At 44.0% G+C, this 23,870-nt stretch overlaps 1 protein-coding gene across 1 annotated transcript in view; it reads left to right on the top strand.

Annotated features, from left to right (window-relative positions):
• The first annotated feature begins 7,434 nt into the window (after positions 1 to 7,434).
• Positions 7,435 to 23,870, top strand: part of LOC144492806 (serine/threonine-protein kinase 26-like) — a 50,307-nt gene continuing 33,871 nt past the window's right edge. Inside the window, exons 1-2 of the mRNA XM_078211266.1 lie at positions 7,435 to 7,662; positions 20,760 to 20,816. Coding sequence (XP_078067392.1) covers positions 20,781 to 20,816 — 36 coding nt within the window. The 5' untranslated portion in view covers positions 7,435 to 7,662; positions 20,760 to 20,780. The remainder of the gene's footprint in view (positions 7,663 to 20,759; positions 20,817 to 23,870) is intronic.

The raw sequence follows: 23,870 nt of genomic DNA on the forward strand, positions 1-23,870 counted from the left end.
GAAACTGATAGCCAAGTTCCGCACACATGAGGACGGTCTAAACCGGGATGTTGGATTTATGTCACATTATCAGTAACCCCCACAGCTTGACTCCTGGACTTGCACAATTTCACAAGCTGTACTGTCTGGAGACAATACACCTGTGTTGAACCTGTGTTGAATGCTCCCTCCACCCACATTGTCTGTGCATTTAAGACCTGGCTGGCTGTAGAGATTTGCATTCTAATCAGTATTCTGTAATTTGATTTCTGTGTCTGTGCCCTGTTTGAGAACAGAGACCACTCCATCTGACGAAGGAGCATTGCTCCGAAAGCTTATGGTATTTGCTACCAAATAAACCTGTTGGACTTTAACCTGGTGTTGTGAGACTTCTTATCCTCTCTTCACCACAGCCCTATATTTTGTCCTGCTTTAACCATTTCTACACTCATCTCTTAAGAGATAGAGTCATAGAGGTTTACAGCATGGAAACAGGCCCTTCGGCCCAACTTGTCCATGCTGCCCTTTTTTTATAAACCCCTAAACTAATACCAATTGCCCGCATTTGGCTCATATCCCTCTATACACATCTTACCCATGTAACTGTCTAAATGCTTTTTAAAAGACAAAATTGTATCCGCCTCTACTACTATCTCTGGCAGCTTGTTCCAGGCACTCACCACCCTCTGTGTGAAAAAATTGCCCCTCTGGACACTGTTGTATCTCTCCCCTCTCACCTTAAACCTATGCCCTCTAGTTTTAGACTCCCCTACCCTTGGGAAAAGATATTGACTATCTAGCTGACCTGTACCCCTCATTATTTTATAGACCTCTATAAGATCACCCCTCAGCCTTCTATGCTCCAGAGAAAAAAGTCCCAGTCTACCCAGCTTCTCCTTATAACTCAAACCATCAAGTCCTGGTAGCATCCTAGTAAATCTTTTCTGCGCTCTTTCTAGTTTAATAATATCCTTTCTATAATAGGGTGACCAGAATTGCACACAGTATTCCAAGTGTGGCCTTACCAATGCCTTGTACAACTTCAACAAGACATCCCAACTCCTGTATTCAGTGTTCTGAACGATGAAAGCAAGCATGCCGAATGCCTTCTTCACCACTCTGTCCACCTGTGACTCCACTTTCAAGGAGCTATGAACCTGTACCCCTAGATCTCTTTGTTCTGTAACTCTCCCCAACGCCCTACCATTAACTGAGTAAGTCCTGAGATGTAACGGCTTCTGCCGAAACATCCAATACTCCAACAGCACTCTGTGCAAAGGATTTACTCCTAACCTCTTTCTTCATACTCTTACTGACAATGTTAAATTGATTACCACTCTTCATTGATTTCCCCAATCAGAAACAAAGAACCATACCCCTTTCCATCACCCAAAAATATGCTTATGTTTAGAAATCTTCACCTTTCCATTTCCAGGAGGGGTGACTAGCAACATTCAGACCTGCCAAAAATTGCATTTAACTCATCACAAATAATGACCACAGCCTAAATTTCCTTGTCTTGCCCACCATGGTGATTGTTGTGGGGGACGGAGCAGTGAGAGGTCCATTGACTTCAGATGGAGGGGACAATAATCCGCCCTCTGTGTTTCTGTTTCTGCTGCTTCCTGCACTGTCCTGAACTCTTGTCACACTTTAAGTTCACTGTTTATCTTCTCCCTCCATCTCCAAACTCATCAATTCCATTAAAAATGCTTTCTGCTCCCACACATCCACTCCTATTCATGTCCTTGCTTGCTCTTCCATGCTAGCTGACTTTATCTGACACTCTGTCCTCTGGTGTTGTCCATTTACTTCTAAGACCATTGCCATCACCCTGGTCTTCAGGAAACCTACCCTTGACCCACTCCTGTGTCATTCAGTTCTGTGAGACTGCTTATTGCCTGGATCTACTTACTCTTGCCTATTCTAGCAGTCACTTTTCTACCCTTCAGTTGCCCCATGAGTCCACCCTTAGCTGTCTCCTCTTCTTTGGTGAGATGCTGTCCCTCGGTGACACCATTCACAGGTACAGGGTCAGCTTCTATAGGTCACTCAATGATTTGCAACTCTGCTTCTCCACCACCCCTGTCTATACTGTTCATCAGTATCCAACATTGGATGAAGTCATCTTCAACCAGACATTCAGAAAACAAAACACATCATCTTAGGCCATCACTACAAACTCTGCTCACTGCCTGGCTACTGCCAAAGTTGTTCACAACTTTAGTGTCTAGCTTGAGCTTAATCTTAAATTTTGTTTCCAGACTGTCCATTGCCTCCCCTACCCCCACTAATATCCAATTCCTCAGTATAGTGACATAGTGGGATTGTCACTGGATGAGTAATCCAGGGACCCAGGGTAATGCTCTGGGGACCCAAGTTTGAATCCCAACACGGCAGATGGTGGAATTAAAAAGTCTAATGATGACCATGAAACCATTGTCAATTGTTGTAAAAACCCATCCGCTATAAAGAACAAGGAAAATTACAGCACAGGACCAGCCCCTTCGGCCCTCCAAACCTGCACCGACCATGCTGCCCCTACCCTTCGGGGACCATATCCCTCTATTCCATCCTATTCATGTATTTGTCAAGACGCCCCTTAAAAGTCTCTATCGTATCTGCTTCCACTATCTCCCCCGGCGGTGAGTTCCAGGCACCCACCACCCTCTGTAAAAAAAAAAGCTTGCCTTGTACATCTCCTTTAAACCTAGCCCCTTGCACCTTAAACCTATGCCCCCTAGTAATTGAAATTCATTAGTTGAAGTTCACTAATGTCTTTTAGGGAAGGAAATCTGCTGTCCTTACCAGTCAGGTCTACATGTGACTTCCAGATTCACAGCAATGTGGTTCACTCTTAAACACCTCCTCAAGGGCAATTAGAGACAGGCAAAAGGTTATGGCTCAGTCAGTGATGTCCATATCCATGAAAGAAGTTAAAAAATTCTCTATTTTGCCGCTAGACTAGAATAACCCAGTTCTCCACTGACTGACATCTTGTTTTCCAGCGAGCCCACAAAACTGCTGCCCATACTCTATCCTAAGTGAAGACCCACTCATCCATCAGCCCTGTCCTTGTTGATCTAGATTAGGTTCCAATGATTTCCCTTTCAGGCCTCTCTTCCCCCATATCTGGAACCTACAGCCCAGCCTAGTTTCCCTGTTGCTGTCTGCTTGTACTCCCTTTCCCCAAAATTATAGGATGCCTCCTGTGTTCTGGAATTCTTTCTCCCTGGACCTCTTTGTCTCTCCACCTCCCTTGGCCCCTCGAAGATCTTCCTCAAAGTGTACCTCTTTACCATCAGCTTTTGATCCCTGTCCCTAAACTTTCCCTCTCTGACATCTATTTCTTCTTAAGTTTTTGTGCTTGAGCTTTTCAGAACATTGACCCAGAATGTCATTGGTCCATGATGCCGCACAAAGGCACAGTAGTTAGCACTACTGCCTCACAGTGCCAGGGACCCGGGTTCAATTTTGCGTGGAGTTTGCATGTTCTCTCTGTGTCTGTGTGGGTTTCCTCCAGGTGCTCCGGTTTCCTACCACACTCTAAAGATGTGTAGGTTAGGTTGATTGGCCATGATGAATTGTCCCATGGTGTCCCAAGATGTGGTTAGTGGAATTAGCAGGTAGATATGTCGGGTTAGGGAGATTTTGATTTGATTTGATTTATTATTGTCATATGTATTAACATACAGTGAAAAGTATTGTTTCTTGCGTGCTATACAGACAAAACACACCGTTCATAGAGAAAGAAACGAGAGAGTGCAGAATGTAGTGTTACAGTCATAGCTAGGGTGTAGAGAAAGATCAACTTAATGCAAGGTAAGTCCATTCATAAGTCTGACAGCAGCAGGGAAGAAGCTGTTCTTGAGTCGGTTGGTATGTGACCTCAGACTTTTGTATCTTTTTCCCAAAGGAAGAAGGTGGAAGAGAGAATGTCCGGGGTGTGTGGGGTCCTTAATTATGCTGGCTGCTTTGCCGAGGCAGCGGGAAGTGTAGACAGAGTCAATGGATGGGAGGCTGGTTTGCGTGATGGATTGGGCTACATTCACAACCTTTTGTAGTTACTTGCGGTCTTGGGCAGAGCAGGAGCCATATCAAGCTGTGACACAACCAGAAAGAATGCTTTCTATGGTGCATCTGTAAAAGTTGGTGAGAGTCGTAGCTGACATTTCCTTAGTCTTCTGAGAAAGTAGAGGCATTGGTGAGCTTTCCTAAATATATGGGCATGGGGGGATCAGGACAGATTTTTGGTGACCTGGAGACCTAAAAACTTGAAGCTCTCGACACTTTCTACTTCGTCCCCATTGATGTAGACAGGGGCATGTTCTCCTTTACGCTTCCTGAAGTCGATGACAATCTCCTTAATTTTGTTGACATTGAGGGAGAGATTATTGTAGCCGCACCAGTTCATCAGATTCTCTATCTCATTGCTGTACTCCGTCTCGTCATTGTTTGAGATCCGACCCACTATGGTGGTGTCGCCAGCAAACTTGAAAATCGAATTGGAGGGGAATTTGGCCGCACAGTCATAGGTGTATAAGGAGTGTAGTAGGGGGCTGAGAACGCAGCTTTGTGGGGCACCGGTGTTGAGGATGATCGTAGAGGATGTGTTGTTGCCTATCCTTACTGATTGTGGTCTCTGTGCTAGATTAAGAATTCCCTCAAGCAGGCATGGCACAGGCTTCACTCTTGGAGTTTAGCAGCTGTGATATAGGGAGAGAAACATTTCATGAGTCTAACGATGACAGTATCACAGTGACTGTGATCAGCTCTATACATATCAAATCAGCACAGCTGTGGATGATATTGCACGAGATCTTTCTGCTTTTCGTGCCAGTGGGATCTTCTGGCACCACAATCCTGCTGTGGGTTTCCCGGTGGTGTTGGGTGAATTCAGTGGGAAACCCCGTTGATAGCAGCGGGACCAGAAAATCCCAGTGATGGCCAGTGGCAGTTCATCTCCCGCTGCTGCGAAACACACCACGGGGAGGACAAAGAATCCCATCCAAGATTTTTGATAATCGCATTCCTCCAATACTGTGTCAACTTCACTTTTTCCCATGTGCCAACATTTGATATTGAATGTCTTCTTGAAGTGCATCAGTATCCGAAAGACGTGCTGGTTAGGTGCATTGGCCACACTAAATTCTTCCTCGGTGTACCCGAACAGGCACCGGAGTGTGATGACTAGGGGATTTGCACAGTAACTTCATTGCAGCGTTAATGTAAGCCTACTTGCGACAATAATAAATAAACGTTAAACTTTAAAACACCTGCGTAGTGAGAAGATCGGCCACTTTGGGTGTGGGCCTATCATTATAACTGGAAGTCATTCAATACCATACCAATAAGTGCGGATGGTGGAAGCTGCGATTTGCTGATTGGAAAGATGAGAAGAGCTCCCATTCACCTGCCTTTACCTTGAACCATTCAGGGAAAAGGACTTTGGAATTATGCCTGAAGGAAAGGGAGAGGCAGGTTGTTTATGATTGAGCTCCAACTGGCAGTCTTAAGATATGAAAAGGATAAACGCCCATTAGTGCCATCATGTAGGGACTTGTTACAAACATTTGTTGAGTATCAGCGACTGTAGTGTCAAACGGAATCGCCCTGATGTATGATCTGGCAGTGTCGACTCGCCCCATTTTGATAGGAGAGCTTGTTGTTTTCTGCAATGACCCAACCTATTTCTGATGCCTTTTACCTCTGTCCTCCTTGTTCCCAAACCCTCCACCTCACATTCCTTTATCCACCTATCTAGTTTAACCTTTACTGATGACCTACTTTTTGCCTCGTTCACTAAATCCGGCCTCCCTCAGGCAGTTGCACTGTTTGCGCTGAATAGTTAGCGTCTGGGAGGTGATTGCGAGCTCTTCTTCAACCCCCCCCCCCCCCCCCCCCCCCAACCCACTTTCCAATCAGTAAGTCACAACTTCCAACAGCCTAGTTTACTGATGTGGCACACCACAATTTATGGAGTGACTTGCAATTCTGAGGTTTGGCCCAACCCTAAGTGACTGCCACAATTCTCTGTGAAGACGTTTTTGCCTGCTCTCTCTCTTCCTCCTAAATCTCTAAAGCCTCAACAAACTTCTACTGGTGTGGCAACATTTACCAGATTGATGCATTTTTGGAAAGAAAACTTGATTGGCATTTAAATTCTAGGTCTTTGGCAATGGCACAGACTGCAAGACGGTAACTCAGAGACCATGAGAGGATTTCTTTCTGGTTAGCAATGAAAAATTAATTGTCCTTTTGTATTCGAGCACACATCCTAGAATTTTGCAATCGTAAATAATTACTGAAATTGTGGTCAGAGCTGCAGATTTTCTGTGAAAGGTGCATGTATCTGCAGAATGTGGTTCCCCCAAACTCCATTAAAGATTTTGGTTCCCAATTAATAGAACCAAAGGTTTTTCCTTTCTACAATCCGGTAACTTCACAGCGGCCAGCCATGCCACACCCCTTGGTCCCAATTCCTTTAATCTGGGCATTGTAAGGCCATCAGATACTGGCAGGTTAGTAAGACCATTTGGCGCACCTTGGTTCATTTATCCAGAAAGATCGTACAGTTTTCCCATTCTCCAGAGTTACCCTTTCCCTTCCCCCAGTGCTCTCACCCAGGAGTTTGTCCCAAAAAATTCTGGCAAGGAAGCAGATTGCACCATAGGAGAGAAGATGATTAAAAGGTTGGAACTCCTTGGAATGTATGTTTTGCTGTCTGCCCTTTCAACCACTGTTGTGAGGCATTTTTTTGGCTTTCTTAATTTGTTCAGAATGAGAGAAACCTCTCACTGGGCGGATGAGGCCTGTAGTTTGAACAGGAATTGATAGGTAAAGTAGAATAAAGGCATCTTGACCTGCTGCTAGCCCTGTAAACTGTTATTTCAGTTTTGTCTCGGGTTAAAATCCATACGATGGCTCATTAGCAAAAGACTTGGCACTGTGCAGGAATTGTAATTGGGTGTGGGGGAAGGGTCATATTTTTAAAAAATTGTTTTTGGGATATGGGTCTCACTGGCAAGTCCAGATTTTGTTGTCCATTATAAGTTTCCCTTCAGCGGGAAATGATGAATCCTTTTGAATTGCTGAGGTGAAAGTACTCCCGCAGTGTTGTTCAAGAGGAGGGGGTTGCAGGATTTTGACCCACTGACAATGAAGGAATGGCTGATATCTTAGCAAGTCGGTGTGATGTCTGCCTTGGAGGGGAAGGTGAAAGATGGTGTTGTTTCCAAATGCACTCGCAGTTCTTGCCCTTCGAGCCAGTGCAATTCACAAGGCGGGGGCAGGCGGAGCGAGGGCGAGGGCGGGGGGAGGGGGGGGCGGCAGGTGCAGCGAGGGCGGGGAGGGGGGTGGCAGGCGCAGCGAGGGTATGTAATAAACAGCTGTCAGTTTATCACACCAAGCATGAGATCTCGATCTTACTAATGTTATTTTTCTGTTTTTCAGAATCACCGGGCAGACCCTGAGGGACTGTTTACCAAACTGGAGCGAATTGGAAAGGGGTCATTTGGTGAAGTTTTCAAAGGAATTGATAATCGGACGCAGCAAGTCGTTGCTATCAAAATCATTGACCTAGAAGAAGCTGAAGACGAAATTGAAGATATCCAACAGGAAATTACTGTGCTAAGCCAATGTGATAGTCCATATGTAACCAAATATTTTGGATCATATTTAAAGGTAGTGAACAATTTTATGTACTTTATTACAATTGAATCATAGAAGTTAAAGTATTAAAGGGAGCACTTTGCTCCGTCATGCTTTTTTACTGGAACTATCTGCTCCAGTTCCATTTTCCAGTGGATCTGCCAGTCTTTCTTTTCAAATGGATTGCAAAGTCCTTTTTGAATCATGTTATGTTCTCGTGGTGAAGCATTTCATGTCCCTCTGACCGTCTATTTAAAATAACTTTTCCTCTTTGTTCCTGTTGTTTTTCAGTGTCCTCCTGCTAACAATTTAACAACTGTTTATCATTGCGAAAGCTTTCACAGCCCTGAAAAGGCTCTCTTTAGATTCTCCAAGACTTTCGCTGTTCCTTTGAAAAAACTCCCATTGTTTTGTGTCTTTATTGGTAATTAGAATCATTCAATGCTGCTATTATTTGAGTGAATTTTGACTGTCCTATAACTGGGTGCTCAGAACGGCACTGGTGACTGTGATCTAACTAATGACGTGATGCAGTTTGATGATGTGTTTCTGCTGAGGAGGTGCTGCCCAGATTATGAATGGGAGTGCATCCCTTGCTCCAGCCCCAGGATGTGTAGAGCACAATTGGAAGTGATTAATCTCTGGAATAAATAGTATTTTGGTGGCAGCTGACCCAGTGAATGGCTTTGGTGTCAATAGAAGCATAGAAGATAAGAGAAGGTCATTTGGCCTGCTCCGCCATTCATTACGATCATGGCTGATCATCCAACTCAGTAGCCTGATCCTGCTTTTTCCCCATAACCTTTGATCTCATTCGCCCCAAGTGTTATATCCAGCAGCCTCTTGACTACATTCAATGTTTTGGCGTCAACTACTTCCTGTGGTAACAAATTCCAAAGGCTCACCACTCTTTAGAGTCATAGAGGTTTACAGCATGGAAACAGGCCCTTCGGCCCAACTTGTCCATGCCGCCCTTTTTTTTTAAAACCCCTAAGCTAGTCTTAAACCTCTAAACTAGTCTAAGCTAGCTAAGCTTTGGGTGAAGAAATGTCTCCTCACCTCCATCCTAAATGGTCAACCCTGAATCCTCAGACTGTGACCCCGGTTCTGGATTCCCCCACAATCGGGAATATCCTCCCTGCATTTATCCTGTCTAATCTTGTTAGAATTTTATAAGTCTCTATGAGATTCCATCTCAATCATCTGAACTCCAGCGAAAACAATCCTAACCTAGTCAATCTCTCCTCGTACATCAGTCCCGCCATCACCGGAATCAGCCTGGTAAACCTTCGCTGCACTCCCTCGAGATCAAGGACATCCTTCCTCAGAAAAGGAGACCAGAACTGCACGCAATACTCTAGGTGTGGTCTCACCAAGGCCCTGTATAATTGCAACAACACACTCCTGCTCCTCTACTTGAAACCTCTCGCAATGATGGCCAACATGCCATTTGCCGCCTTTACCACCTGCTTACCTTCAGTGACTGGTGCACAAGAACACCCAGGTCCCGCTGCACACTTCCCTCTCCCAATTTACATCCATTCAGTAGTAATTTGCTGCCTTGTTTTTGCTTCCAAAGTGAATAACCTCACATTTATCCAAATTACACTGCATCTGCCATTGATTTGCCCACTCACCCAACCTCTCCAAATCATGCTGAAGGATCTCTGCACTCTCATCACAGTTCACCCGCCCACCCAGTTTGGTATCATCTGCAAACTTTGAGATGTTACATTTTGTTCCCTCATCCAAATCATTAATATATGCTGTGAATAGCTGGGGTCCCAGCACTGATCTCTGTGGCACTCCACTAGTTACTGCCTGCCATTTGAAAAACATCCATTTATTTCTGCTCTTTGTTTCCTCTCTGCCAACCAGTTTTCTATCCATCTCGATACATTTCCCCCAATCCCATGCGCTTCAATCTTGCACGATAACCTCTTATGCGGGACTTTGCCAAATATACCACATCAACTGACTCCCCCTTGTCAACTCTACTAGTTACATTTTCAAAGAATTCCAACATATTTGTCAAGCATGATTTCCTCTTCATAAATCCATACTGACTCTGTCTGATCCTGCCACTGCTTTCTAAATGCTCTGCTAAAAAGTCCTTGATAATGGATTCGAGAATTTTCCCCACTACCGATGTTAAGCTTCCTGGTCTATAATTCCCTGTTTTCACTCCACATCCCTTTTTGAATATTGGAGTGACATTAGCTACCCTCCAATCTGCAGGGACTGTTCTAGAATCTATAGAATCATGGAAGATGACCACCAATACATCGACTATTTCTAGAGCCACTTCCTTAAGTGGCTCTAGAAATTATCAAGATTATCCTGATTAGGATTATCAGGCCCTGGGGATTTATCCACCTTCAATGCCATCACTTTTCCCAGCACCATTTCTCTACTAATATTGATCTCCCTCAGTTACTTCCATTGAATCTATCATTGAATTTCCAGGTGTTGCGTAGCTTTTATTTTATTCATTTATGAGATGTGGACATCATTGGCTTGGCCACCATTTATTGTCCATCCCTTCCTGCTCTTGAGAACGTGGTGAGCTGCCTTCTTGAACCACTATCATCCATGTGGTGTACATACACCCACAATGTTCTTGGGGAATTCCAAGATTTTGACCCAGTGACAATGAAGGAATCTTAATTGGTACATTTTTAAAGCGAAATGTCCTTGATGGAGAATACCTACGCTGGTGGGTTTAATACTGGAAGTGTCTCAGGATGAGGGGATAGCCAGTTTTTTCCACTGGCTGGGAGATGAGAAATATTTTTATGCAACAAGTTATGCTCCGCAGTGCATTGCCTGATAGTGGAAGCAGATTCAAGAGCTCCTTTCAGAAGGAAATCTGATTATTACTTGAAGGGGATAAGTTACAGGGCTTAAGAGCTGGAGAACCCTTTCAAGGAGCCAGTACAGGTACAGTGTGTGGTATGATTTTGTGAGGACTGTTTTACGCTGCTCCTGGGACACAATCCAGTTTCCTCCAGTCAACTTCATTTTAATATCATCAGTAGGCATTCTGCATTGTTTGTGGGAGGAAGATAGCTCATTGATCTCTATCCTGTGGTTTAGCTTCCCCATCCCTACCACTTTCTAGTCCTCTCACTCTGGCATCTTGTATATCCCTCACCCCACCATTGGCACATCTGATTTCTGCCATCTAGGCTTTACCCCTTTCCACCTCCTTTGAAACTCCATAAAACCTGTTTTTTGAGCAAGCATTTGATCACTCCTAATGAAACAGCCTTTGGTGTCTATTTTGTCTCCCTTAAGCATAGGGATGCCTTTCTATATTAAGGTGATGTGAATGCTATGTTGCCGTTAAAGGAACAGAGTAAGGATCACCTGGCCTGGGCGACCAATTGGGACTGAGTGGGGAATCACCCCAGGGGGAGGAGTTCTCTTCAGCAGTGGTATTCCAGAAGTAACTGCAGACATGCTGCTGCTCCTGTATACCCTTGCAAATGAATCCTTTGTTCACGAATGAAGTCTTTGAAAGTGCAGCAATACATCAGGGTACTAGTTAAATGCTGATGTTTTAATGCGGGTATGTTTGACAAAAGACATTGGGGACCAGGGATGGGAGGAGAAAATGACCCAGAAGCTGTACTTTAACATTATTAGGCAGCATTCACGATCTCTGAATCACAAGGTTCTGAGTTCAAATCTCACTCCAGGGCTTGAACACAAAAATCAAGATTGGTACTCCATTTCAGTACTGAGGGAATGCTGCACTGTTGGAGGTGCCATCTTTTGGATGAGACCAGGGCAGCATCTGTCCGCTTAATTGGATATAAGTGATCCTGTGGCACTGTTTTGAGGTCAAACAGGGCAGTTATTACATGTGTTCGCGATAATATTTTCCCACAACCAACTCCACAGTAAAACAGATTTCCTGGTTATTACCACATTGCTGTTTGTGGGAGCTTGCTGTGCACAAATTGACTATATTGTCTCTTATATGTCAACAATGACCACACTTCAAAAATATTTCATTGGCTGTAAAGTACTTTGAGATATCTGATGGTCATGAAAGGCACTACATAAATGCAAGCTTGTTTTTATAAGTTGAGGTGGTGTGACTAAGGAACAACAAGCAATGCAAAAACGTTTGCGCACATCACACCAAAATTGTGGTGAGTGATGGCTAGTTTGTGTTACATGCTGGCTGAGGAAGGGATGTTGACCAGGACACTGGGAGAAATTGCTTCTCTTCAAATAGTGTCCTGTGAGATTTTACACCTCCTTAAGTAGTCAGACAAGGGTCATAGAATGTCTGTCCCTCCCAAAGTTCCATTGTTTGATTCTTCCTCCCTATGGGGAGTGAGTGTTAAATTCGAGAGGCTGCCAGATGGCTTTGAAACCTTGTCTCATTGTCCAGACTTCCTGGACTTTACGCTCCCCTCAAAGTAGGGTTCTGAGACACCAGTTGGGGAGCATAAAATTGAATGGACTGAATTCACTCTGGAAATCCATCTGCCGAAACCTGGACACAAGTTCACGCTCAGTTGGGCAGGATCTTGCACAGGAAACCTGCCCTTTTATCTCCTAAGGCCCTTATCCTGCCCAGCCTCAGCTCCCCCCCCCCCCCCCCCCCCCCCCCCCACCGATGCCACAATCACCCCCTTCCAGCCACTGCAGCATTGTGCCTGGCCAGGTTGAATAGCTGTTGGTCAATCTGGTCGACAGCTCTCACGGATGGGTCATCCTTCCAAGGGCGGATGGAAGTCCTGTCCACTGTCAATCAATTTTCAATCCAGGGTTGACTGGCCGTGGGAGTTCAAGAGTCGGCGGCTGTGCTTGAGGCACCAGCTCTCGGGATGGCGAGCGCTGATCATTTGGTATCCTTAAAATTCTACCCACATTGAATTCTACCGCACTCTTCTAGAACTGGATTGATGGACTCTACTCAATCAGCCTTGTGAGCAAGTTTGCAATGAGCAACTAATTCCAGACTCAAAAGATGTCAGGTTCGATCCTTGGTCAACAGCTCAGAAGCTTGGCTTATTTTGGAATTTGACATCAGACTTCATCTGTAGTCAGCTGCTTATGACAAGCAATGTTTGCTTTCTCCTGCTGCCTTCCAGAGTTCCAGTATCCACCGGAAGATGACTCGTAAGCTCCATTTGTGTCGGCAGCATGTAGTTATTTTTGACTTTGTTTTCTGGCCAGCAGTCTCCTTTCCCAGGAGCTTGTACTCCCAGGAGCATGGCTGCATGCTGCACAGTGAAAGTAGCAATATAAGTGGATAAGGTGGTCAAGAAAGCATATGACATGGTTGCCTTCATTGATTGCGGCATAGAGTATATAAATTGGCAAGTCATATTGCAGCTGTATAGAACTTTAGTTCGGCCACATCTGGAACATTGCGTACATTTCTGGTCGCCATAATACCAGAAGGGTGTGGAGACTTTGGAGAGGGTACTGAAAAGGTTTACCAGGATGTGGCATAGTTTGGAGGGTATTAGCTATGAGGAAAAATTGGACAAAGTGGGTTTGTTTTCACTTGAACTCCGAAGGCTGAGGGGCGACCTGATAGCAGTTTACAAAATTATGGGAGGCATGGATAGATTGGATGATCGGAGTCTTTTCCAAGGGTAAAAATGTCAATTACTAGGGGACAAGGTTTTAAGGTGAAAGGGGGGAAGTTTAAAGTAAATGTGAGTGGCAAGTTTTTTACACAGAGGGTGGTAAGTGCCAGAAAGTGCTGCCAGAGGAAGTGGTGAGCAGATACAATAGCAGTGTTTAAGATGCATCTTGGCAGGTACATAATTAGAGGGATATGGACTGCATAGAGATAAAAGATTTTTAGTTTAGAAAGATATCATCTGTCGGTGCAGGCTTGGTGGACTGAAAGGCCTGTTCCTTTGCTGTACTGTTCTTTGATCTTTAATTATTAAACTCTGAGAGAATGAGACTCCATACTTGGAAAAGTTAATGTTTAATGCCAAAGAGATTGTTTAGCAGTAAGTAAGACTTAAAGCACTGTTAAAAATTAATTGACAGTTCAAAGGATAATTCACAACCTTTTATGGTATCGATAGTGGGTATCTATCACGTAAATAGTTCTATTTCCTTGTGTTTCAAGGCTGTGTCTCCCAGTGGGATGATTGCAGTATAGTGTAGCTTCTGGAGGAGCAGGGAAACTCAGACATCAACTTCCTGATTTACACGTTTAACTGTGCATGTGCAGTCTGATTTGTGCTTTAGTGATAGTCAGTATCATAAGCTTCACCATTATTTTTCAGCAAAATCAAATTTTGAGTTGACTGTCCTTTCATCAGAGATGTCTGTTGGTGGAATGCAGGTTCTGAATTTGTTTACTTCCAGGTTCTCGAGTTCATTGTTTCAGTACTGAAGCATTTGTGAGGTTCATTAATGGTAAAATGTTAATGGGGTTTGAAAGTATGGATAGTGTTTTATTGATGATTCCACCAATTCAGATTTGCCTTTGGGTTTTCTGTCACATTTATACTGCCGCATGATACCAAAGAGAAAATGGTTCTTTGTACTGATCTCTGTTCATATAAAAATGCTTCAGAATAAGTGTCACTTAGCGCCATGTTCACCCTTTATGTTTAATTAACCTCTCGCATCATTTCAATACCATCTTTCTCGGGCACAAGTTGGTGGGCCCCAGAAACAGAGAAACAGGCTTAGAATCATTGAATCATAGAATCCCTACAATGCGGAAGGAGGCTCATTGAGTCTACACCAACAATAATTCCACCCAGGCTCTATCCCCATAATCCCTCAGCCCGTATTTATCTTGATAATCTCCATGACGCTAAGGGTCAATTTAGCATGGCCAATCCACCTAGCCTGCACATCTTCGGACTGTGGGAGAAAATGGAGCACAGACATAGGAGAGTGTGCAAACTTCACACAGACAGTGATCCAAGGCTGGAATTGAATCCGGGTTCCTGGTGCTGTGCGGCAGCAGTGCTAACTACTGTGACTCATCGAACTTTAAAGTTTATTAGTTATTTATTAGTCACAAGTAGGCTTACATTCACAAAGCAATGAAATTACTGTGAAAATCCCCTAGTCGCCACACTGCAGCGCCTGTTCGGGTACACTGAGGGTGAATTTAGCACGGCCAATTCACCTAACCTGCACATCTTTGGACTGTGGGAGGACACCGGAGTACCCAGAGGAAACCCACACAGACACAGGGAGAATGTGCAAACTCCACACAGTCAGTGACCCAAGCCAGGAATTGAACCCGGATCCCTGACGCTGTGAGGCAGCAGTGCTAACCACTGTGTCACCCTGTAGAGAGGATCTTGTTGCCCTCTTAACTCTGCTCAGAGAGCTGTTCACTCGATCATTGAAGCCTACAGATATCAAACATAGGCTGAGCTAGTCAACCAATTAATGGAAAACACCAACTTTGCCTCTGGGCAAATCTGTAGTTTGCAAAAAGCTGCCCTTTCTTTGTCAGTTACTTCTCGTCCACTGGGCAGGGCATGCTCATTCTCATTCCACTTTGCTTTTCCAAAAATATACTTTTAGTTACAAAAGTAAGTTCTAAATTATTTCAAATTAAATGTTACAGCAAGTGCTGTTGAATTCAACTTTTATCCATACAGCAAGTTCCACTATGAGTTGTCCCAATACTCATGGTATTTACAATATACATTGCAAACAGCCTGGGTAGTTTCCACAGCCCCTCGGTACACTATGGTTGCAAGTCCTTCGACAGCGATCTTCCTCCATTGCGCCTCTGTGGTGGCTGCCCCAAGCTTTAATGAGTCCCTCAGCATGTAGTCCTGGGCTTTGGAATGTGCCTGTCTGTAGCACTTGATTGTGAACAACTCTTTGCACTAAAAAACAATCAAGATTCGGGCAGACCAAAGAGCGTCTTTCACTGAATTGATGGTCCTCTAGCCACAACTGAGGTTTGTCTGGGTGTGCGTTCCTGGGAACAGCCCGTAGAGCACTGAGTCCTGCATCAGAGAGCTGCTCGGGATAAACCTCAACAAAAACCACAATTTTTCTTTCCAGATCTTCTTTACAAAGGCACGTTCCAGAACGAGGTGGACAACTGTTTCTTCTAATTCCTTCCTCACCACAGTTACCTCAGGGGCAACGTGTGAATGGAGTGAGACTCTGGGGGTGACTGGGAGGTTCTTTCTCACCACCAGCCAAGCTACATCTTGGTGCTTGTTTCAGAATTCTGATGATGAAGCATTTTACCAAATGACTTTGTCAGTCTGCTCATTTTCTGCCTATATTTTTATTGAAGTACTAGATGGTTTGTATGATTTCTACTGAAGAAGGGGCCTCCTATTAGAGCAGGCAGCAACACTTGCTAAGTTGTAGATGGATGGTGGACGTGTACTATGGTTTGCCAACACTGATTGAACTATTGCATTCCAGGTCCAATCTGCAGCCCTGTTGCATTCTGGGAATTATGTGGCCCTGTTGCATTCTGGGAATTATGTGGCCCTATTGCATTCTGGGAATTCTGCAGCCCTGTTGCATTCTGGGAAATCTGCAGCCCACTTGTGAATTTGGCTGGTGTGAAAGGGACAAATGCATATCCCAATGATTATTCTTTTGGATTGATGGCAGGAGTGTCTGGAAGGCCAACTGTTAATTCCAGGGAGTCCAAGTATTTGAGAGGGATGATGGCCTTAATTTTACAGCAGGCTGGTGCTGTTGGTGTTGTACAGGGTGCTCTGGTTTTATTAAGAGTGTCATACAGGCAGCTGCTGGATGCTTCAGCTGCAGTTTGTCACCTGGTGTATTTAAATAGTTTACATTTATAGAGCTCTTTTTATGACCTAAGGATATGCCAAAGACCTCTGCAGCCAGTGAATGACTTTTGAAATATAGTCATCGTTGTAAAATAGGAAAAATGGCAACCGACTTTAGCGATGTTGGCGAAGGGGTCACAACACTGGGGTGATCTCCCCATTCCTTTTGAGATCCCACTGCAGTGGACTCTTTTATGTCCACCTGAGAGGCAAATGGATTTAACATCCCACTTGAAAGACAGCACCTCCAACGCTGCAGCACTCCAGCAGTGCAGCATTGCTTCAGCACTGCATGGGTGTATCAACCTAGTCAATGTGCTGAAGTCTTGGGGGGGGGGGCGGGGGCTGAACCTTTAAATTAAGAAGTCGCACTGCTACCACTGAGCCATGGCTGAGCCTAGACTTCAGATCTGTGGAGAGGCTGGAATCAGAGCAGAGAAGCTGAAGGGGAGATTTAATAATGGTGCTCCAAATGAGGAAGGATTTTTAAGAGTGGATGTAAAAAAACTGTTTCCAATGGAAGAAGGATTGGTAAAGAGAGGACACAGATTTAAGGTCATGGGCAAAAGAACCAGAGGGTAAATGAAGAAAGGGGTAGGATGAATTGGATCGCCCAGTAAAAGAGCTGGTACGCACAAAGTGGGCTGAATGGCCTCTGTGTGCACTGTAAGATTCTATGATCAGTCAAAGGCACACAACTGGATGATTGTGTAATGAACAGCATCAAACTTGCTCATTTTTACCCTTCTGTATCTGCTCATCACTTTTATTTAACGTTTATTTTTTTATTAGTCACAAGTAGGCTGACATTAATACTGCAATGAAGTTACTGTGAAAATCCCCTCGTCGCCACACTCCAGCACCTGTTTGGGTACACTGAGGGAGAATTTAGCATGGCCAATGCACCTAACCAGCATGTCTTTCAGACTGTGGGAGGAAACCGGAGCATCCAGAGGAAACCCACGCAGCCTCGAGAGAACTTGGAAACTCCGCACACACACTGACTCATGTGGGGATTGAACCTAGTCCCCAGTCTGTGAGGCAGCAGTGCCGCCCTTGGGCTCTGTTCCTTCTGTTTATATTTGAATAAGGAATTGATGTCTGAAATTTCATCACATCATCCTTGGTGGGGGTACATTATTGTGCTCTGTGCCTTCACTGACAACACCAGGTTAAAGTCCAACAGGTTTATTTGGTAGCACAAGCCACTAGCTTTCGGAGCGCTGCCCCTTCATCAGGTTCTCTTATATACCGTGTCTGCGTGGGTTTCCTCTGGCTCACAGTTCCTAGTTTTCAATAACCTCTTCACATTATTTTGCATTCAGGGTATGGTATGGTAACCAGCTGGTTATGATTCTAGGCTGGCCATGTGGAGTTCACAAGTTCAGGTCCAACCAAGGCAAGCTGGGAAAAAATGGTTCACTAAATCAAATAATTTGTGGACTGGTACCAATAAAAACAAGACCATGCTGGCTTGTCGCTTTTAATAACCTGACAACATTGTCGTACCGGCCTACACACAGCCTGTAAAAGAATGAAGCAAACAATACCAAGAAAAACATCGAGTTTCTGAGAATATCTCTAAAGCATTTTACAACCAGTGAAGTACTCCAGAAGTGTAATAACTATTTTAATTATAAAACCCCGAGAAGCCAATTTAGGTATAGCAGGCTCTCACAAATAATAATGTGGTAGTGACCAGATGAGAGTTTTATTAATGGGATAGATGTTAGCCAGGTCACCAGGAGAGTTCTCCTGCTGTAATAGGATCTTAATGGGAGCTTTTCTATCAAACTGAGGAAAGGTAGGGCCTCGTCTTAATGTCTGAACCAAAAACAGCTCCTTTGACAGTGAAGCACTCCCTCAGTACTGCACTGGAATCAGCATTGATTATGTCCTCGTAACCGTCTGACTCGGGTAAAAGTGCTACCCACTGATCATAGAATGTATAAATTAGGAGTTGGAGTCGGTCATTCGGCCCCTGGAACCTGCTGCACCATTCACTTAAATCGGGAATGATCTTCTTCAGGTATATCTTCCCACGCTAACTCCATATCCTTGATTCCTAGGTATCCTAAGGATTAGTTGCTCATTGTTTTGAATATGCATCCACAGCGCTCTCGGGTAAAGAATCCAAGGTTCACAACCCTTTGAGTGAAGAAATTTGTTCTCATCTCTGTCCTAAATGGCCGACCCTTTGTTCTGAGACTGTGACACCTCCTAGCACTAGACTCCCCACTAGTGAAAACTTCCGCTTAGCATCTTAAGAATTTTATATGTTTTGCGATCTTTGTAGAGGCTGATAACTTTTAAAAGGAAATATGAACTTCCAGTTATTAGCTGAGAAAAACAACTCAAGATTTCACGTTTTAAAACCTTAACTATAACGAAGGACACACCTTTGATGAAAACCTATTTTCTTTTTGTAGGCAACTTGTACTTTAAACTATAGAAAGGAACATTTTCCTTTTATACTTAACCCCCTTCACACTCTCTCTGGAATTACAGTCCTTAAAGCAGACAGACTACAGTTGCGTACAGCTTTAGTTGATTCCTGTAGCCCTGTTTTGCTGAATAGTAACTGAGTTACATCTCCAGGCACTTTTCTTAGTATTTTGAGTGTTTCCAAAATCTGGTGCCTGCCAAGTCTGCTCCAATGATTCTTCCCCTCTGGCCACACCAGGACAAATCTCCCAGAATTCTTAGATGGCTTGAGATGTGTCCCATTGACTAGAGACCATCTTCCCCCTGCATCGGGCTGTGATAGTTTGCAAAGTCGAGCTTCTCTCTGCTGACCAGACAAAACTGCTGTCTGGCTGTGATTTTCAGTGATTTGTAGGGAGGCCTGTAACCTGATCTCAAATATGGCATCTTATACACTCTGATGTTCAGCAGCATCAGTAGGGAGAGAAACATAGTTCCCGTCTCAGGTCAACATTTTTCTGTTTCTCTCCCTTGTGGGAAAATAGGTCTCCCCTCATCCCTCGGAATCAATCTGGTGAATCTTCATTGCACCTCCTTAGGAGACCGAAATTGCATGTGTGGTCTCCCCAAAGCCCTGTGTAATTGGAGTAAAATTTCTTTACTCTTATTTCCAATTGCCTTTATAATAGACTCTAAGGTACCATTTGCCTTCCTAACTACAGTCCCTGTATGTGTACAAGACCACGCAGGTCCCTCTGAATACTAGCACCGCACAATTTCTCACCATTCAAAATAAATCTGCTTTGCTGTTTTTCCTGCCAAAGTGGATACCTTCACAGTTCTCCACAATACGTTCCACATTCTAGCCCACTGATATAACTTCATTATATCGTTTTGTAGCTTCCTTACAAATTAACTTTGCCACCTAACTTTTTCATCAACTAACTTGGATATATTACATTGAGCCATGACAGACCTGTCAGGATGGGGAGCTCACGCGACCTTCTCAGGACCAATTCAGAACAGTAAAATATGGCCTTACAAACGTTTTCCACATCCCAAGAGCAAATAAAAACAAATGGCAAGAAAAACTGTAGATGATGTCATACAAGACAACCCTTTTCTTTTGGTGTCAAAAAGCAGGTTCAATCCAATGTTTGGCCTCTGAGATGAATTTCTACTTTTCAGCCAGAAATGAATGTTTAGGGTTATACTTGCTTTATAAGTCAATGCATAGGATCAAGCAGGATCAGGCAATGCAGGCTTTGCTGCCAAGAAGCTATATGGGAGTTAAGACACCTTCACACAGTGCAAACCATGCATAGTGACCGGCAAACTGAACTGGGTCCCTCTGCACCAACATCATTGGTTCACATTTTATACTCCGTGACCTCCATTTTTGCAAGGATTTTTCCAAACTTCAAATCATAGAACCCCTACAGAGCAGGAAGAGCCCATTCAGTCCTTCATGTCTGCACTGACTCTCCGAAAGAGCATCCCACCCAGGCCCTCCCCTCTGCCCTATCCCTGTGACCCCACACATTTACCATGGTTAATCCACCTAACCTACACATCTTTGGACTGTGGGAGGAAACCTGCGGAAATCCATGCAGACATGGGGAGAATGTGCAAACTCCACACAGTCCCCCAAGGTCAAAACTGAACTCCGGTCCCTGGCGCTGTGAGGCAGCAGTGCCAACAACTGTGTTACCATGCCACCCTGACTTATATACTGCAGTCTGCAGTATTTTTGTTCTAAGGAAAGAATTCAGAATTTGCACATTCCTTAGTAGGTACAATGTGGTCGTGTTCACCAGCTCTGTATACACTCGGGACACTGGTGACACAGAATATACAATCTAATATGTGTCCCATGTCAGATCATGCCAATTAATGAATTCTGTACCTTTCTGTTCACAGGGGACAAAGTTATGGATTATAATGGAATATTTGGGAGGCGGTTCAGCCTTGGATCTGGTAAGTATCTAATTTATCCATTGACTGTTGTCACAGGGAGTCTCTATCTAAAATCTCCTTTGAACCTACTGAAGTTGCAGCCTTTGATTTGGTGAACTGTTGGAAAAGGTGGGCTAATGGTGGCTGCACTACCCATGATCCATTGCACTCCAGAACTAGCTCTATCCACTGCATGGTTTTACCTGTGTGGGTGCCAGGGCCCCATTGACCCCTGAATATTTTTGAGAGTCTGGCTGGAGTAAAACAGGTGCAAGTGTTGCATTGATTTTCCTTCTGTATGGCTTAGAGGCATGTCTGGGAGATGGATCTTTAATAAAGTAATGGCAAACGTCCAGCACAATCCAGGACGGTTGGCAAATCCACTGTAGGACAGTAGATTATCAGCTTGTATTTAAGATGCTGAGATAGCTGAAGCGTTTGATTATAACACAAAATGCAGGACAGATCACATGCATCAATTCCCGATTCTGAAACACTCATTCCCTGCTATCATTTCTGATCTCCTTCCATTTAATCCATGATTTATTAATTTGTCTTATGTTGATGGTTGTCTGTTGACAATCACAGTCTGACTGCTTCTCACCTTTAGTGCAAGATAGTTTCATACAACGTTAGCTCTGCAAGATTAGTAACACAAAAGAGAGACAGGCATCTATATACTGTAGTGCCTTTCATAATCTCATAACTCCCCGAAGCCTTTATGTTTATTGAAGCACTATTATAATTGAAGCCAGCAACCAATTTACGCACAGTTAGATCCCACAAAAAGCAATGCAATAATCACCTGATAATTTGGTTTTAATGATGTTGGTTGAGGGATAAATATTGGCCAGAAAACAGGGGAGAAGGCCGCTGTTCTTTTTCAAAATGTTGCAGTGGGATCTTTGATGTTCACTTGAGAGGACATTTCACCTGACAGTGCAGCACTCCCTCAGTGAGTTCCAGATTCCCACCACCCTCTGGGTGAAAAAGATTTTCTTCAAATCCCCTTTAAACCTCCTACCTCCAGGTTATTGACCCCTTTGCAAAGGGGAACATTTTCTTCTGATCTACCCTATCTACCCAAGGTTGATACTCGAGTGTCAACCTTGATTATGGACTCAAGTCTCTGGAGAGGGAGAATATCATCGAGGAGGAGCAGGGATCATTGATGAAGTAGGAATCATGGAAAATGGGGTTCCATGATTGGAGAGAAGGCTGAGTTTGTTGAATGGATGATCTGTTTGCTGAGAGTCCTCCATAAGTCCCACCCTGTCTTCAACTCTTTGGCAGGCACAGTGCAGCTTGATAGCTGACAATGGTGGGGGTCATCAGACATTCTGCTACATAAAGGCAACTTGTTGCAATGACGATCCCTTTCTAAATCAAGATTAAAATCTGGAAAAGTTTATCTCCCTTTCTGTTTTCTAACATTCTGTCTGAGTGAAAATCTGAGCCAGTCACATTCCAGATATTGTGCTTCAGAGTGTTGGAAATATTTAACTTTCTAAACATGAGTAGGCCAGGCTGGGTTTGCTATCTTCCAGGAGGACAAGGGGTTTAAAAGCAGCTGCCAGTCGATCCACAGTTGAGCCTGTGAATACAGCAGAGTAATAGATAATACATGTCGCTGTAAAACTCCAATTCATCATGAGCAGCACAACATAGTCCCTGGTTTTTGTTTGAATAACCAGAGGTGGAAATATCAGCTAAGATTGGTTGGATGGTATGATAGAGCCTGACCTTGTGAGAATAATGAATTGACATAAGTGTAATATGCCAATTGTTTAAATAGACTGACTGGAGATTGTATTGACATTGCCATTTGCGTTTAGCTGGGATCCCTGGACCCCATTGAATCCCATCGAACAAACAGAAGGGATAAAACATCTGGGTTAATAATTCATTTGAAATTGTTATGCCTGTTTATCTATTGATAGGGGACTGTGAGAGGGAGAGTTAATGGTGAAGTGTGAAAAGAAACAGAATGATGAGAACATTTTGCAAAGACTAATAAACCAAGGCTATACACAATGAACGATAGGACGCTAGGAAGTACCGATGACCAGAGGGACATTGGGGTGCATGTCCAAAGATTCCTGAAGGCAGCAGGCCAAGTAGATAAGGTGGTTAGGAAGGCATATGTGATACTTGCCTTTATTAGCCAAAGCATAGAATATAAGAGCAGGGAGGTTATGATGGAGCTGTATGAAACGCACATTAGGCCACAGCTAGAACACTGTGTGCAGTTCTGGTTGCCACATTATAGGAAGGAAGTGATTGCACTAGAGAAGGTGTGGAGGAGATTTACCAGGATGTTGCCCGGGCTTTCCAGCTATGAGGAATAGCTGGTTAGGCTGGGGTAGTTTTCCTTGGAACTGAGAAGGCTGAGGGGGGACCTGATTGAGGTGTACAAGATTATGAGGGTCATAGATAGGGTATATCGGAAGAAAATGTTCCCCTTTGCAAAGGGGTCAATAACCTGGGGGCAGGAGGTTTAAAGGGGATTTGAAGAAAATCTTTTTCACCCAGAGGGTGGTGGGAATCTGGAACTCACTGCCTGAAAGGATGGTAGAGGTGGGCACCCTCACAACATTTAAGAAGCATTTAGATGAGCACTTGAAACGCAATAGCATACAAGGCTACGGGCCAAGTGCTGGAAAATGGGATTAGAATGAATAGGTGCTTGATGACCAGGGTAGACATAAAGGACCAAAGGGCCTCTTTGTGCTGTAAAACTCAATGACTATAATTCGCTCTTTAAGTGGCCAATATATCAGTTGTAGAATTGCAAATTCTCAAGGTATATAACTGTGCTTCTTGATTATCTCGATGTTCTTTTACCTTTTATTCTCCCTGACTTCCTGTTATGCAGAAGGCTGTGTGTGTGTGTTGTGTGCCAACTTGCGGTCCTTTACCATTGGGCAGTGGGCTGTACTAGAACATGAAGCAGTTCTGGATTCAGATTGACAGCTGGAACAGCAGTCATTGTGGCTTTACCGAGAGCAATCCTCTTTTTCAGCTTCATTGAAATCCATCTCATTCTGGCTCCACCGCAAACCTTGTTGAGGTCAC

This window comes from Mustelus asterias, chromosome 4 (genome assembly GCF_964213995.1).
Source record: "Mustelus asterias chromosome 4, sMusAst1.hap1.1, whole genome shotgun sequence".
Classification (NCBI taxonomy): Eukaryota; Metazoa; Chordata; class Chondrichthyes; order Carcharhiniformes; family Triakidae; genus Mustelus; species Mustelus asterias.